Below are 17,036 nucleotides of genomic sequence, written 5' to 3'. Positions count from 1 at the left end.
CTTTGGCCTCATCCGTATGAAGTGATTGAGAAACTGTACAGAGACAAGTCTCTGTTGCCACAAATAATTGGCTTGGTTGTTCACATGCAATTTTTAGTGGTCACTTTGAGGCAATGCAGGCAGAGGAAAGAAAGAAACAGGTTATTTTTTGCTGACAAGAACTGCAACCGAAACAAATTGCGAATATAACAGGAAATCGTATGTAGCAACACTTTCAGCGTTGTTAACAAAAAAAACACTCAAAAGATCCCAAATTTAGTGCTTGATTAATACTGAAGTTAATCTCTGTTTATCAATGGCCCTTGCTTTGGGAGGCTTCAGAGGGTAACCAGGACAGCGCAGAGGATCATTGGTTGCCCTCTCCCCTCCCTGATGGACATCTACACCTCCCGCTGCCTTAGCAGGGCAAAGAAGATCACCAAAGACAGCTCCCATCCTGCGTTTGGACTGTTCGACCTGCTGCCCTCTGGAAGGCGCTATAGGTGCATCAAATCCAGGACAAACAGACTCAGGAATAGCTGCTTCCCGAGAATTATATCTACCATAAATTCAAATCCACACATGCACTGACTACACCGCCCAACACGGACTTCCATCTGTATATATGTATGTAGCGCCGTAGAATTTGTGCACCTATTTCCCCCCCCCCCCCCATCTCCCTTCTGTTTGTTTTTCTGTTTCTTGTTTTTTGTGTAAAATTGTATGTATGCACTGAGTACGAGCAGCTTTCAGTTTCACTGTACATGTATAGTGACAATAAATGGCATATCATATCTAGAGATATCTATCTTATGTTCAATAATAAAAACAGATTGCTGAAAATACTCAGTAGGTCAGGTAGAATCTGTGGAGAAGAGTTGTCATTTATGTTATTATATTATGTTGACATTTCAGGTCAATTACCTTTTATTAGAGCTCTGTGAATTTTTGTTCAATCACGAGTAACATTTATAATCATCCTGTGATCCTTGCTGGAGAAAGTGTGCGAATGAGGACAGTGCTGGGCATGTAGTATTTCTGTTCAACTTCCTTCCATAAAAACTGTTGCAACTTATATCCAAGTAAGTACTTTGGTAAGGTAACAGGCATTCAATCAGAGAAGCTCCAGTTTTGCCCAAGAAATAATGAAAATTGAAGGTGATGTGGAAGGAACAATGTACAAACATTAATTCTGTAACTTGAAAAATGCATTGCTTTTCCTTCAATGTTTATAGGTGATAGGCAATGAGTTTTATCTTGCATCCCATCTGTTTAATGAGAACATTAGTATGTTTGTGATTTATTTTGTACTTAATGGAGAAAAAAAAAATAATTTGTTCTAATTGTGACCTTTCTCTCTCTCCTTGTTAGGTATATGAGGTTGAGTGAGCTCGTTGAACATGTCTTTCCTTTACTAAATCAGGAACAGTGTTCTGCTTTTATTTATCCAGAATACAGCCACTTCAACTATTGGCGAGATGTGCTGCCAAGTATCAATATGGAAGAACTTAATTAGAAATTATATTCATTGATTTCTTGTCAAAGAAATCCCAAGTACTTTTCATACTTTTCCAAAAGTCTGGTTCGGGTATAGATTAAAGATAGCTATGTTTATTTTATGTACTGATTCAATTGTTGTATAAGCATGAATATGCAGTTAATACCAGCACAATTCTCAGGAATATTGTCTAGTGTTCATTTTACCAACTGGTTGCAGCAGAAGGAAAAACATGATTTTAGTCATGTGCCGTCTATATGCAAAAACATTGCACATACTGTTCGCACTCTACTCTCATCATTCCAGTTGCTACTTCTAGTAACTTTTTAAAACATCATGGTTTAGATTAGAGATTCCTCAGTGTCTTGAAAGTGATAATGCCAGGAAAATGGGCTCAATCTGTTGAATATAATGGAATCAAACAATAACTAAATTGCCGTTACATCTTGTGTAACAGTCTGATTCATATTGCAAAACCTAATGCTATATGGTGCTGCTTCATCTGTGGTGTTAATGAATGCCAATTTTGTATTGTGATTTCAATTGTTTTTTGTTTTTTTAAATCAAACAAATTGCACTTCCATCCCTGTAAATCAGATCTAAATGGTACCTGATCACTTAAATAGAAGAGAAAAGATGTAGGTGTAACCTGACAATTCTTACAACGGCTGGCTAATTGGGTGGAGGCAGGCTATTTGTAACTTTAAATGTATTTTGTAACCTATTGCCATAATGTCATCTATTCTCTCATGAATACCTTTCATTGATTTAAAATAAAATGTCAGCCATGTTCCAGCAGCACAGGAAGGATTTTGCATGAAGGCATTTCACATTGCAGCAAGTGATTCTTTCTGTGAAAGATGTGGATTAGTGTGTTATGACAACACGTATGAAAAGATAATTATACTGTTTAAAGTGCTTACATTGGTTGTATTATACTGGGTGAAAGGAAAATAGCAATCATATTTCTTAGATTCAGTGTTCTTCACTTTAAACTATTTGTGGTTATATCTGGAAATATCTTCATTTGTTCAAGTGGTAAGAAATAATGAACTTTGTATTTGTCACTCAACCCAAGTCAATTCTAAGGGGCTTTCTACTAATGATCAATTATAATCCTGGTACGAGGTTTACACAATGTACTAAAACCTGTACACATTTTGATGAAGTAGTAAATTAAACACATCTCTGTATAGTTTTCAAATTAAGAAATTATACACTTAGTGACATTGTGTTGAAAATACAGTATTGTTATGTTTCTGATAATGGAAAGTATTTGCACACCCCTTATCAAGAGAAAGTCTGAGCTGAAATTTGATTTTGTTGTGTCATTTATGAAACCCGTTGTGGGTCAACCTTGGATTTTAGTGATTGTATGTATGGCAGAATGTGTACTTATTATTAACCATGTTTAATACAATCTTCATTCCATGTGTGTATGTACACATTCTTGGTGGGTCATGGAATAAATATAACATCAGAAATCTTGTACGTTTGTGTGATCTAGAGTATTCTGTGAGTTGAAAAACGATTTGAGTCGGTGAGGAACAAGGAAGTGCAGATGCTGCAAATTTGGATACAACTATGCTGGAGTAACTTGGCAGGTTTGGCAGTGACTCTCAAGGGAATGGATGGGCAAAGTTTCACATTGTGACTCTTCTGCATTCTGAAAAAGCTTCCTGACCTGAAACGCCACCTATCCATTCCTGCCTGACCTGCTGAGTTACTCCAGCATGTGTTTTATTTGAGTAAGTAACTTGTTTCAGTGGATTAAAGCTGGGAGTTTGTCCTGTGTGAGGGAAGAATCCCATGATATATATTGCAACATTGGGAGTGCAGATGAGAAATTGACAGGACCTTAATCACCAAATGTCTCAATCTTTCTGATCATCTGGAGTGAATACAGGCAAGTTTTAGCTTAAGGTGAGAATTTTGATTCGACTGTGTCCTACATGCAATTTCTCAACTAGCAGAAGTGACCTAGTAGCAAAAGGCAAGCACATTGTAACTTGGTTCCCAAGAGAAATGGATCTGCTGTATCAAATAGAACTGGTCAATAGTGTAATGTAGGGAAGCGTGATATTATTGAAAGATAAAGTAACAGAGGGATGTTAATTTTTGGTGTCTATGCTAGACCTCATATTTCACTGACAATAGAATGTCAACTTTGTTGCTCCCTCACTCCTGCCCCTTGCACAATCACCAACATGCCAAGAAACGCCTGAAGAGTCAGAACAGCTTCATGGAACTAGAGCCAACTGTACCAGGCACCAAAACCAACCAACAGATGGCATCAGGACACCACCTGCCTTATACTACCTGGAAAGCCCTAAACCGCCTCCGCACTGGAGTCGGACGTTGCGGACTCAACCTGAAGAAGTGGGGCCTCTTGAACTCTGACAAATGCAACCGTGGAGAGGTACAGACAATGGGTCACCTACTGACTTGCGGCGGAGAGGCATGCACTGTGGCCGATCTCCGCAGAGGCACAGATGTGGCACAGGCTGTGGCAAAGCGATGGCAGAACGTCGTTTGACACACGGACGAGCAAACTCCTGTCAAACCAAAGTCTAAGCGAGTTCTCTTTAGTTTATACACTGGGTATTTTGAGGCATTTCACTACTGGGTTTCCTCAGTGACGGAGCAGAAAAAAAATTGTGTTTCAGACCCACAACTTTATTAGAATTGCATACAGACCGACTTGCCTGGCAGTATTACTTTGTTCAGTGGACTTTGTATTGGTTTGTTATTTTAATGCCAAGGAAAACAGCATACAAGGTAAACATAAAATGTGCATGTTTTTAAAAATATATGTTTAATCAATAGGATTATTAACCTTGATAAAACGGTAAAATATCCTCATTGATACAATAATACATGAGACCAGATCATTCAAAGAGCAAAAGTTCACATGCATTTTGGGTTTCAAAATACTTCAATAGAATTCATGTTTTTCTTCACTTCTGTAGTGTCAGAGAGAAGTATGGAAATAAGCCCTTCGACCCATCAAGTCCACACCCATTATTGATCGCTGATTTTAACTTGATCCTAGAGTATTTTACTTATTTTAGGTTTAGAAGATATGCTTTAAAAATTGTTTGAACAATGAACAATTAAAAATTGGTTGATTAAAACTGGTTACACTAGACTTTCTATAAGTTAGCTCATTGGGGGACCCGTGCAAATTTTCTTGGACCTAAATCTTCATTGTTTTTAAAACGAGGAATAATTGACCATACAATATTTTTAAATACCGGAAATACTCAAATTAAGCGACTTCTGCAGAGAATATTCTCCACACACTATCTGACTGGTTGAGTATTTCAAATTTTATGTTTCTATATCCCAGAACTTCCTATTTGTTTTTCTTTCCTTTAAAACTGAAGGTTAAACATTACCATTATGGATCTTTCAATATAATTATCTGCTCTGGCATCTTCCATCTTAAAATAACATTTAATATTGAAACACTGTAGTGCTCTGTGGAGGAGGATGTGTGAGCATTTCATTTGGGCCTAACCATTGTCTGTACCAGAATACTCAAGTAATTCCTTTGCACCAAAATTAACGAAGGATCTTGTTTAAAGGAAGATCTTCATGCTACAAGAAAGGAGACCTTCCAAAGTAAAATAATGAACTATTTATTTTAATAAAATCTAACAAATGTATTGTCTGAAGTTTAAGTGTAGTTGAGTAGGAAAATTGTATATTTAGCTATTATAAATATCAAAAGTTATATTAATACTCTTTCAAATGTTCTTTGAATTGTTTCTCTAGCTTATTTTTATAAAATGCTTGTGATAAAGTAGTGTTAAAGAGTTAAAGTTGATATCCAATTTGTATGAATTAACATTTTCAGTTTATAGAATATTAATTCCAAAAGGCAACCTAAAATTGCATTATTGTAAGACATTAGCAAAAGCAAATTGCTATTTATTTGGACACAAAATATTTTAAGAGACTGGCTATAGAGTCCAAGAAATATAGCCAATGATAACCTGAGTTTGAGGTGGTTTACGGTGTGAGCCATTCATTATGAATTGCATTCCATCTACCACATTCTCCCACCATCGATTGTTTATTGCGCTTAGCATATTTTTACTTTTCAAAGCTTTTTCCCGAATGGCTTTTTACCTTTCTTGTAGTTGTCCATGTCTTAATGTTGTTTAAAGCAAGTGTCAAGAAAATACATGATTCTCCCTTCCTCTACCACCCCCCCATTCCACCAAAGAACCCGATGATGCATGTTAACATTTTGGCAACATGCATAACTAAATTCAGTTTTGTTGGTTTACATTGGTGCACTGATTCATACAGGAACATAAAATGTAGCAAGAGAGCACAAGACAAGAATTTACCTATGCAAGTGCAATAATCCCTTCAAATGATGCATTTTGATGGTATGCAGCAAAGCTACTTTTCATAAGTGATAGGAGCAGAATTAGGCCATTCAGTCTAATAAGGTCTACTCTGCCATTCAATCATGGCTGATCTATCTTTCCCACTCAACCCCATTCTCCTGCCTTCTCCCTATAACCATTAACACCAAGCCAGTATATCATAAAGTGGAGCACAGGTTTAAATAGTAAATTATTACTATAAATTATTGCATCTTCACAGACATAATGTAATTGTATCATTCTTAATTTTATCTATTTACTCCCAAGATTGCATTTCAGAGCAGGTTTAAGCTTTAAGGAACATTTTCCCTGTGATTTAAATATAGAGTGAGGGTGAAGGGGGGGAATATTTTGTTGCTGAATTAAGAACAGATTGTCAACAGTTCAACTGAAAATAACTACCCAGAAAATGAAAAAAAAAAAAAAAAAATTGCCATCACATGGATAAAGTTTGCACACCCATAAATATGTAAAACATTTGATTGGACAACCCTCCAGCTGTGACATTCTGGTAAACTGTGTGAACAAGTGAAATTGTACTATTTCAAAGTAACTCTCACAACAGACAATACTTTTTAAGTTAGTAAAATGACTGATCGTGAAATCCTATTATGGAAAGATTATTTAAAAGTCTTGAATGTTAAAATCATAAGCCGGAAGCTTATGCAGAATTCTAACTTGGTGGAATTAGTCCTTAAAGGAAGTGACATTTTATATATTTTTTTGACTGTCAGATTCAGGAATATCCACATCCCTTTGCACACCCTAAATTGGTGTATTTTAAACGTTAATTTGCCCAGTTTTCAAGTTGGCTAGCTCTGTGGGGATGTTTCGTATAGCAAAGTCCCGCTGAAAGTTGAGTACATTTCATCTGTGTTGACTAGTTTACCATCAATCACAAAGACACTCACTTCATCCCCAACTTTAAGATTTAGAATCAGGTTGAAGGTCCCGATTCCCCCACAAATCTCTCTTCTTAGGAAGGGTCTTTGAGATTCCAACAGCTCTATCCGATAGCCAGCCGTGTCCATCTGTGTGATACTTCGATTAGAAACAGTGAGGGTTGCTTCAATGTGTTCATTCCTCTGAGGAGCAAGAACTGCAGTGATGAGGTACTGTCCTTCCAAAGGAACAGTAAATATACCTGGAATAAAGTCAAAGATAATTTGGACAACCTGCAATTGAGAACTTAAAATTGAGACAACAGATTGAGGAAAAATAGTATTTCAGAGTGAAACCACCAACACATTTTGTGATCCTCTGGAGTTGATTCTTTGGACGTTAAAAGGACCAACTCACCATTTTTATACTGCACTAAAATTTAGAACTATTACTGGAAATCTGAAAACAAATAGAGAGCATTTTTGTTTGCCTAGCTTTCAGTATCTCCCCCTTCCCCAGTTATAAAACTAAACTGCCAGTTGTTAATCATTTAACTGTCTTGTCTTTATTATGTTGAACCCTAAGAGTGGGGTATCAAAACGCACAACCTCATCACACTGAAATTATTTAGTATTGTTTCAGTACATTTGATATCCAACTATAGTATCAACCTCCATAGTCTTCTCCCAGTTCCATAACTTGTCATTCCATAGTAAAAGTTGGGGAAACCAAGGGCAGATTTAGTGGCTGTTTTAAAACCTGCAACTATCAGGCTTCCAATTCTGTCACATTAATTTTGTAGGAAGGAACTGCAAATGCTGGTTTGAGCCAAAGATGGGCACAAAGCTGGATTAACTCAGTGGGTCAGACAGCATCTCTGGGGAATAGATGACATTTGGGGTCGAGACCCTGCTGCAATCTGAAGAAGGATCTCAACCCGAAACGTCACCTATTCCTCGTCTCCAGATATGCTGTCTGACCCGCTGAGTTACTCTCTTCTGTTAGATTAATTATCCAGCACAATTCCAGTCTTTGGCTGTTGGTCTCATTTTTAATTTCAACCAGTTTCACTGTTGGCCTGCTGAGTTTTCGTGTCTGTAAAACTCGTTACCATCTACCCCACAGCTCACAAAGGATCTTTTCCTTGAATACTGTTGCTTAGAGTCATAGAGTGATACAGTGTGGAAGCATGGCCTTCGGCCCGACACTGGCCAACAATGTCCCAGCTACACTGGTCCCACTTGCCTGTGCTTGGTTCATATCCGTCCAAACCTGTCCAACTGTTTCTTACAGCGAAGGGATAGTCCCAGCCTCAACTACCTCCTCTGGCAGCTTGTTCCATACACCCACCACCCATTGTGTGAAATAGTTAATCCTCTGGGATATCAGAGGATTTTGCCCAGAATAGGGGAATCCCCTCCTCTGGGCAAAAGACTCTGTGCATCTACCTGATCTATTCCTCTCATGATTTTGTACACTTCTATAAGATCACCCTTCATCCTTCTGCGCTCCAAGGAATACCCAGCCTACTCAACCTCTACCTATAGCTCACACCCTCAAGTCCTGGTAACATCCTCTTAATTTTTTCTGAACCCTTTCAAGCTTGACAATATATTTCCTATAACATGATACCCAGAACTGAACACAATATTCTAAATGTCCTCTTATCAACTTCTATACTCAATACTCTGACAGATGAAGGCCAATGTGCCAAAGGCCTTTTTGACCACCTTATCTACCTGTGACTGGACCTTCAATGAACCATGCACCTGCACTCCTCTACAACACTCCCCAAAGGCCTACCATTCACTGTAGGTGCTGCCCTTGTTAGACGTCTTCACACTTCTCTGTATTAAATTCCATCAACCTTTTCTCAGCCCACCCGGCCAATCCATCTAGATCTTGCTGCAATCTTTCACAACCGTCTTCACTATCTGCAAAACCACTCACTTTTGTATCATCAGCAAACTTGCTAATCTTGCCCTGTATATTCTCATCCAAATCATTGATGTAGATGATAAACAGTAATGAGCCCAGCACCGAACCCTGAATCACACCACTAGTCATAGACCTCCAGTCCGTGAAGCAACCTTCCACCATCACCCTCTGCTTCCTTCCATGGAGCCAATGTACTATCTATTTAACTACAGTATCTCTCCTTGGATCCCATGCGATCCAACCTTCCTGAGCAGCCTACCATGCGGAACCTTGTTTGAATGCCTTAGTGAAGTCCACGTATACAACATCTACAGCTCTACCCTCATCGATCTTTTTGCTCACGTCTTCAAAAAAATCAATCAGATTTGTGAGACACGACCTCCCACTTACAAAACCATGCTGACTATCCCTAATCAGCCCTTGCCCATCCAAATGCCTGTATAAACTATTCCTCAAAATACTCTCCAGTAAGTTTCAACCAGGGCTCCCGCAATTTCCTCTAGTTTCCCACAATGTCCTCGGACAGATCAGGCCCCAGGAGATTTGTCTTCCTTCATACACGACAGTACCTTCAGTACTTCTTCAACGGTAACACTGACTGCTCCCAAGACACTTCCATTGACGAATCATATCCACAGCAAACAAATACCAAGTGGCATATTCTAAACAAAAAATTGTAGTTCCTCCTTCCTTTACCTTTCTGCTCGGTAAATACTGAGGAGAAATACTCATTGAGGACCTTGCCCACCTCCTGTGGCTCCACACAGAAGTGACCACTGATTCCTGAGAGGTCCCACTCTCCAGTTACCCTTTTTGCCCTTATGTATTTATAAAATCTTTTGGGATTGTCCTTAATGCTACCTGCCAGAGCTATCTCCTGGCCCCCTTTTGCCCTTCTGACCTCCTTTTTCCAGTTTACTCCTTAGTTCCCGAAACTCCTCCAGGGATACACTTGATCCCAGTTGCCTATACCTGTCCCATTGCATCCTTCTTGTTTTCCCTCGTCAGCTAAGCTTCCTTAAGTTTGCCTGCTTTACTCTTCACTCTAATGGGGATGTACTCAGGCTTTTGTCATCACACTTTTAAAAACATCCCACTTGCTTCTTGTGTCTCTTTCATTTGTCTTTTTTCCTCTCATTGCCCTCTCCACTGACACCCAGTCTGAAGAAGGGTCTCGACCAGAAACATCACCTATTCCTTTTCTCCAGGAATACTGCCTGACCTGTTGAGTTACTCAAGCTTTTTGTGTCTGCCTTCGGTTTAAACCAGCATCTGCAGTTTCTCCCTACATATTAGGTCCCTGAAGTCAAGCATTTCAGCTGCATCTCTTTCCAGCATTTTCTCTTTATAATTTCAGACTTCTCTTGCCTATGCATGCTACCTACATGCCTGCCTTTTGTTATTCACTGATCTCCTTCATGTCCTCTCAGTCCCTCCTTCCATCTCCCTCCCCATCTATGCTGTCTCCAAAGTGTTCCAATTCTTATGGAAAGTCATCAACCAAAAATAACCACGGACTTGAATATTTCTAGCATTTGTTTTACACCATTCATCAATTCCAATTCCAAGTTATCAGTTACCTGTATTTGAATTGTAGTGGTATCCGTCATTAACTAAAACTTTATTGAATCGGATTATTCCTGCATCGCCAACAAATGGTTTTCTGGTCAGGCCTACGGAAAAGGCCACGTGCTTTTGGACACCTATATTGCCTGAAAAGAAAAAGAAATATAGGTCAGACCGTATCATATGAACCCAATACTATCAATATGTTGTATTGTAGAAGTCTATTTACTGCACATTATATTTTTTTGTACTGATCATCAATCACTGGACAACAGTTCTAAAATTAAAGCATAAGATTTTTGATTGAAAGATACAGTATGGAAACGGGCCCATTGAGTCCACATTGAACATCAATCACCCATTCACACTAGTTCGACGTCATCACACTTCCACTCTACACACGAGCAGCAATTTACAGAGGCCAATTAACCTACAACCCTGCACATCTTTGGGATGCAACTGAAGCAACCAGAGGAAATCCATGTGGAGAACAATTTAGTTTATTGTCACATGTACTGAGTTAGTGAAAAGCCTTAGATGCGTGCTAACCAGTCAGCCGAAAGACAATATATACTTACAATCGGTCCACATACAGTGTATCGATGCATGATTAAGGAATAACGTTTAGTGCAAGGTAATGCCAGCAAAACCCGATCAAGGATAGTCCAAGGGTCACTAAAGGGGTAGATAGCAGATCAGCACTACTCTCTGGCTGTGGTAGGGTGATTCAGTTGCCTGATAACAGCTGGGAAGAAACTGTTCCTGAATCTGGTAGTGTGTGTTTTCACACGTCAATACCTTTTGCCTGATGGGAGAAGAGGGAGTGGCCAGGGTGCAACTCATCCTTGATTATGCTGCTGGCCTTGCCGAGGCAGCGTGAGGTATAAATGGAGTCAATAGATAGGTTGGTTTGTGTGATGGTCGGGGCTGCGTCCACAATTCGCTGCAATTTATTGCGTTCTTGGATGGAGCTGTTCCCAAACCAAGCTGCGATGCATCCTGATAAAATGCTTTTCATGGTGCATCCGTAGAAGTTGCTGAGAGTTGTAGGGGACATGCCAAACTTCCTAAGCCTTCGAAGGAAGTAGAGGCATTGGTGTGCTTGCTTGGTCGTTGCTTCATTATGGGTGGTCCAGGAGAAGTTATTGGCTCCTAGGAATTTGAAGTTTTCGACCATCTCTATTTCGGCACCTTCAATGTAAACTGGGGTATGTATACCACTTCGCTTCCTGAAGTCCAGCACTTCCAACGTGCAAACTTCACAGAGAGCACCGGGGGTCGGGATCAAACCCAAGTCTCTGGTGCTGTGATGCAACAGCTCCACCAGCTGTGCCACCGCTATTGGGGACATTCTGTCATTTTTATACCAAAGTCCATTTTTGATGGATTAGTAATCCAATAGCTGATTGCCCAGCCAAAAGATTCCCTGTGGAGCTTACTAAAAGTATTCACTCCTACTGGAGTTTTCCCAGGTGAATTCGCTTTGAAATACTACTTCATAACTTCTCCTGGACCACCCATAATGAAACACTGGTCAAGAAGGCTCACCAGCGTCTCTTCTTCCTGAGGAGACTAAAGAAGGTCCATCTGTCTCCTCAGATTCTGGTGAACTTCTACCGCTGCACCATCGAGAGCATCCTTACCAACTGTATCACAGTCTGGTATGGCAACTGCTCTGTCTCCGACCGGAAAGCACAGCAGAGGGGGGTGAAAACTGCCCAACGCATCACCCGGTTCCTCACTCCCCCCCCCCCCCCATTGTCTGTCCAGAGCAAGCGATGTCTGTGAAGGGCGCGCAGCATCGTCAAGGACTGCTCTCACTCCAGCCACAGACTGTTTACCCTCCTCCCACCCGGGAGGCGCTACAGGTCTCTCCGTTGCCGGACCAGCAGGTTCAGGAACAGCTTCCTCCCTGCAGCTGTTACACAACTTAACTCTGCACCTTGGTGATTGCCAGTCCCCCTCCTTCCCCCAGAAAAATTGCACTACTGCTACTGTTTGTACATATATATATATTTTACTGTTCCATTATTCTATGTTCGCTCTTCTGGGTGAGATTCTAACTGCATTTTGTTGTCTCTGTACTGTACACTGCACAATGACAATAAAGATTGAATCTGAATCTTCATTCCGATCTCGTAGGATCAGAGAGCTTTAGCATTTCCAAAAGGAATAGAAACGAAGATAGACACAGTGCTGGAGTAACTCAGCGGGTTAGGCAGCATCTCTGGAGAAAAAGGATGGGTGGCGTTTCAGGTCGGGATCCTTCTTCAGACTGACTTTCCCATCCTTGTTTCTACAGCTGGGTTACAAATTTGCTTTGTTTCTAATTATTGCTTAGTACATTAATTGAAAGCATTTATAGTTTAAAGTCTTTGGAAATTTTGACTCTTCAGAATCAGAATCAGAATCAATTTATTTGTCATTTGGACCCCTGGAGGTCCAAACGAAATGCCGTTTCTGCAGCCATACACAACACACAAATAGACCCCAGACACAACATAATTACATTTAACATAAACATCCATCACATAACTGTGATGGAGGCCAAATAAACTTATCTCTCCACTGCACTCTCCCCCCCCCCGATGTCAGAGTCAAAGTCATAGCCCCTGGCTGGCGATGGCGATTGTCCCGCGGCCATTAAAGCCACGCCGGGTGGTGCGAGGTCGCACACCGGGTCTTGGTGTTGGTGCCCCTGGTGTGCGCTCGCAGAGTCCGCGGCCATTCCAGCCGCGCGGGGCAGCGGTGTCAGGCCCCGCTCCAGGAGCTCTTCGACCCCGCAACTCGGGCGGGAGAAGTCGCCGCCGCAGAAGCCCCGAAAAGCGGTCTCCCCCCCAGGGAGCCGTGGGCTTCTGGTGCCGTCGTCCACAGACCTGCAGCAGCAGCCTCCGACTCTCCGGCAGCAGCAGCAGCAGCAGCAACAGCAGCAGCAGCAGCAGCAGCAGCAGCAGCAGCAGCAGCAGCACAGCAGCAGCAACAGCAGCAGCAGCAACAGCAGCAGCAGCGCTCCTCCACCGCTCCGGACCCGGCCAGCTCCGCGACGGTGAGGTGAGTCGACACCTGAGTCCCCGGTCTCTTCCTGTTGGAGGCCGCTCCTCGTTACGGCCTCAACGACGACTGAGACCCGACGAGAAAAGGTCGGGTCTCAGTGCAGGGAGAGATTCAAAAAGTTTTCCCCCCCCCTCCCACCCCACCCCACCCCCACCCCCCCCACACACACACACCCAACATAAAATAACAAACACTACACAGAAACACAGACAAAAAATAATAAAAACGCGGCCAGATATTTGCCTATAAGCCAGATATTTGACTTTATCTCCAGTCAAAGCTGACACCCCACAACATATCAAAGCCTGTCGGCATATCCTGACATTTTGTCCTGGAAGCACCTGAGCTCTGGTCAATGTACAGTGAAGGGCGAGAACTTTCTATCACAACGGCAGCAGACAGTCAGGGTGGGCAGTAGGACATAAAAAACCATAGCCGTGAGCACTGTCTCACCCCAAGGCTGTGTCCTAAGCCCCTTGTTGTATAGTCTGCTTACACACGACTGTACTGCTAGACTCAATAACAACTTCATCAACAAGTTCGTTGATGACACAACAGTGGTGGGTCTCATCAGTGACAATGATGAGTCGGCGTACAGGATGGAGGTGGAGCTGCTCACAGGATGGTGCAAATCCCACAACCTCATTCTCAACGTGGGAAAAACTAAGGAGATGGTGGTTGACTTCAGGAGGGCGGGAAAACAACACCATACACCTCTGCACATCGATGGAGCTGATGTGGAAAGGGTCAGCAGCGTGAAGTTCCTAGGACTTCACCTGTCAGATGACCTGATGTCCACAACCAACACCACAGCACTGGTCAAGAGAGCCCAGCAGCGACTACATCCTCTCCGAAGACTACGTAAAGCAGGTCTCCCCACTACACATCTACGAACTTTTTATAGGGGGACAGTCGAGAGCACATTAACCAGCGGCATCACTTCCTGGTTCGGGAGCTGCAAGGCGTACGAACGGCACCAACTTGACAGGATTGTGAAGACCGCCAGCAGGATTATTGGTGCTCCACTCCCTTTCTTGCTGGACATATACAGGAAGAGATGTAGCAACAGAGCCATCTCCATCATCAAAGACCCCTACCACCCATCGCATCACATATTCTCCATCCTGCCATCTGGGAAGAGGTACAGGAGCATTAGCTGCAAAACCAGCAGGATGCTCCTCAGCTTCTTCCCGCAGGCTATAAGACTGATAAACGGACTTAGCCCCCTGCCAAAGTATCGCGCACAAACCACCAACCTGGACACACTGCAGCAGCTGTCGATCGGAACGCCTGTTGATGTTTAGTAGAGAGTACAGTGTTTAATTTAATTTGTTCATGATATATGTATTTTTATTTCTATTTACTTGTTGTTATTTGTACTGCACACTGAACGGACACTGGTTGAGCAACGTTTTTTTGTTTCCTCTGGGTATGTGAGTACTCAGGAAATAACAATAAAGATATACTGATACTGATACTGAAAGACTGACCCTCAGTATCTAACAGTTGTGCAAGGGCTACAGCCAGCAAACCTAGCCCTGCAAGATTTAGGCCAAAGAACAACATTCCAGCTTAATACTTAAAACATTTTTAATACAAAATAAAAAATAATTAATTATATGATTAGACAATCAGGTCATCTTCATGTTAGTTATGTTAGACTGTAATCTGTCTAGAAATATGTAAATATTCCAAAACGCTATGTCTTTACCAATGTATCATATTTAACTGCTTGCAACTGTTACTGACTTGCTAGAAAGTCAAAATGTACAAAAAGGTAATAAAATCTGACCCAATGATATCACCTATTTGTGTTCTTCAGAGATGCCGCCTGAGTTACTCCAGTACTTTATGTCTTTAAAAAAAAAACAGTGTCTCCATTTACCATGTTTTATATCTTGGTGAATGCAAATAAGTATTGACTTAACATCTCAATGGCCTGCCCTGATTCCATGCACAGATTATTCTTTTGATGCAAGGGAATGTACGTTTCCTCTCAGTACCCTCTTGCTCTAATTTACTTTTTAAATACCCTGGGATTCTTCTTAATCATTCTGCCAGTGATGTTTCATATCACCTCTGTGCATTCCCAATTTGTTTAAGCATTCTTCTACACTCTCTGTACTCAAGGTTCTGTGCCAAGTTTAGTCACATGTGCACGCCATATGCTTCCTTTTTCTTCATTAAACCATCACGATTCCTTGTCACCCAGGCTTCCGCAACCTTGCCATCCTTGTATCCTTGTCTTTCATCCTTAAACGCTATAAACATTACCATGTTTGCCAATTACCTTGCCAATAACGGAGAAACAATTACCAGCGAACTGGAGGAACAAAATACCTACGTCAATCTGTGATTATGAAACCACTTAACCTGTTGTGTGGGGGGGGGTTGGGAGAAAATACAATTAATCAGATTGCTTAATAGTTCTGCTTTTCACAAAATGGTCAGCAGCATTCAGGTGAGAGGCAAACACAGTGCCAGCTAAAATTAAAAAACAGGGATGTAATGCTGATATAAGGTGCTGGTCAGGCCCCATTTGGAGTACTGTGAGCAATTTTGGGCACCGCATCTGAGAAAGTATGCGCTGGCTCTGGAGCGGGTCCAGAGGAGGTTTACAAGAAGGATCCCACGAATGTGAGGGTCACCGTATGATGAGTGTTTGATGGCACGGGGCCTCTACTCGCTGGAGTTTAGAAGAATGAGGGGTTGACCTGAATGAAACTTACCGAATGGTGAAAGGCTTGGATAGAGTAGATGGGGAGAGGATGTTTCCACCAGTGAGAGAGTCTAGGACTAAAGAATGTTCCTTTAGGAGGGAGATGAGGAGGAATTTAATTAGTCAGAGGGTGGTGAATCTGTAGAATTATTTGCCACATAAGGCTGTGGAGGCCGCCAATGGATATTTTTAAGGCGGAGATAGATTCCTGATTAGTTCGAGTGTAAGGGGTTATGGGGAGAAGGCAGGACAATGGGGTTAGGAGAGATAGATCAGCCATGATTGAATGGTGTAGACTTGATGGGCCAAATGGCCTAATTCTGCTCCTATCACTTATCACCTTAGTGGTAATGACAATCCCAGCAATTCTGTCGACTGGGAGCCTGGTATTGTGCCAGACTTACTGCAGTTAACAGAAATAGAGGTACTTGACTTCAGAGTGCCTGGTATGTGGAGTATCTTTATTGCCATCCCAAAAGGAGAGTAAAGTCCCACTTGCAGCCACATTTATGTAACAGTAAATCACGTGTCACACATTTATTATTCTTTAGTGCTCGTTGGAAGTGTGCATCTGACTGTGACACAGCGGTGTCAATTTATTTACAAATCAAAATATGTAAAAATAAAAACTGCTGGTCATACAACTGCTGTGAAAAAACAAGAGCTAATGCCTCAGGTTGTAAACACTTCATTTGAACCAGGAAAGAGAGAAAGATAAATACACTTTTGTTCTCACTCTGAACACCCTGGAGTTGTAAACTAATTGGCATGCAGCAAAAACACTACCAGCATTATATTGAAGATAGACACAAAATGCCGGAGTAACTCAGCGGGTCAGGCAGAATCTCTGGACAAAAGGAATAGGTGATGTTTCGGTTTGAGACCTTTCTTCAAACTTCAGACTTATATTGAATTGTCTTGGCTACTTACATAACTGGATCCAAGGAACAACTGTGCACATTTTTGTGTAGGAAGGAACTGCAGATGCTGGTTTAAACCC

General features: G+C 41.6%; 2 protein-coding genes across 2 annotated transcripts in view; one reads left to right on the top strand and one right to left on the bottom strand.

Moving 5' to 3' along the window:
- lpin2 (lipin 2) overlaps window positions 1–2,968 on the top strand; it is a 90,742-nt gene extending 87,774 nt beyond the window's left edge. The window contains 1 exon segment of the mRNA XM_055634202.1: window positions 1,351–2,968. Within this exon segment, the coding sequence (XP_055490177.1) occupies window positions 1,351–1,495 (145 nt within the window). The 3' untranslated portion in view covers window positions 1,496–2,968.
- A 1,305-nt stretch (window positions 2,969–4,273) lies between these two features.
- The window catches only part of LOC129696364 (EMILIN-2-like), a 67,692-nt gene continuing 54,929 nt past the window's right edge, over window positions 4,274–17,036 (bottom strand). Inside the window, exons 6-7 of the mRNA XM_055634201.1 lie at window positions 10,278–10,409; window positions 4,274–7,021 (exon numbers count right to left, since the gene is read on the bottom strand). Of these exons, the coding sequence (XP_055490176.1) occupies window positions 6,690–7,021; window positions 10,278–10,409 (464 nt within the window). The 3' untranslated portion in view covers window positions 4,274–6,689. The remainder of the gene's footprint in view (window positions 7,022–10,277; window positions 10,410–17,036) is intronic.

The sequence above is a fragment of the Leucoraja erinacea genome, chromosome 4 (assembly GCF_028641065.1).
Source record: "Leucoraja erinacea ecotype New England chromosome 4, Leri_hhj_1, whole genome shotgun sequence".
In the NCBI taxonomy this organism is placed as follows: Eukaryota; Metazoa; Chordata; class Chondrichthyes; order Rajiformes; family Rajidae; genus Leucoraja; species Leucoraja erinaceus.
This window is presented reverse-complemented; position numbering and strand designations above follow the sequence as displayed.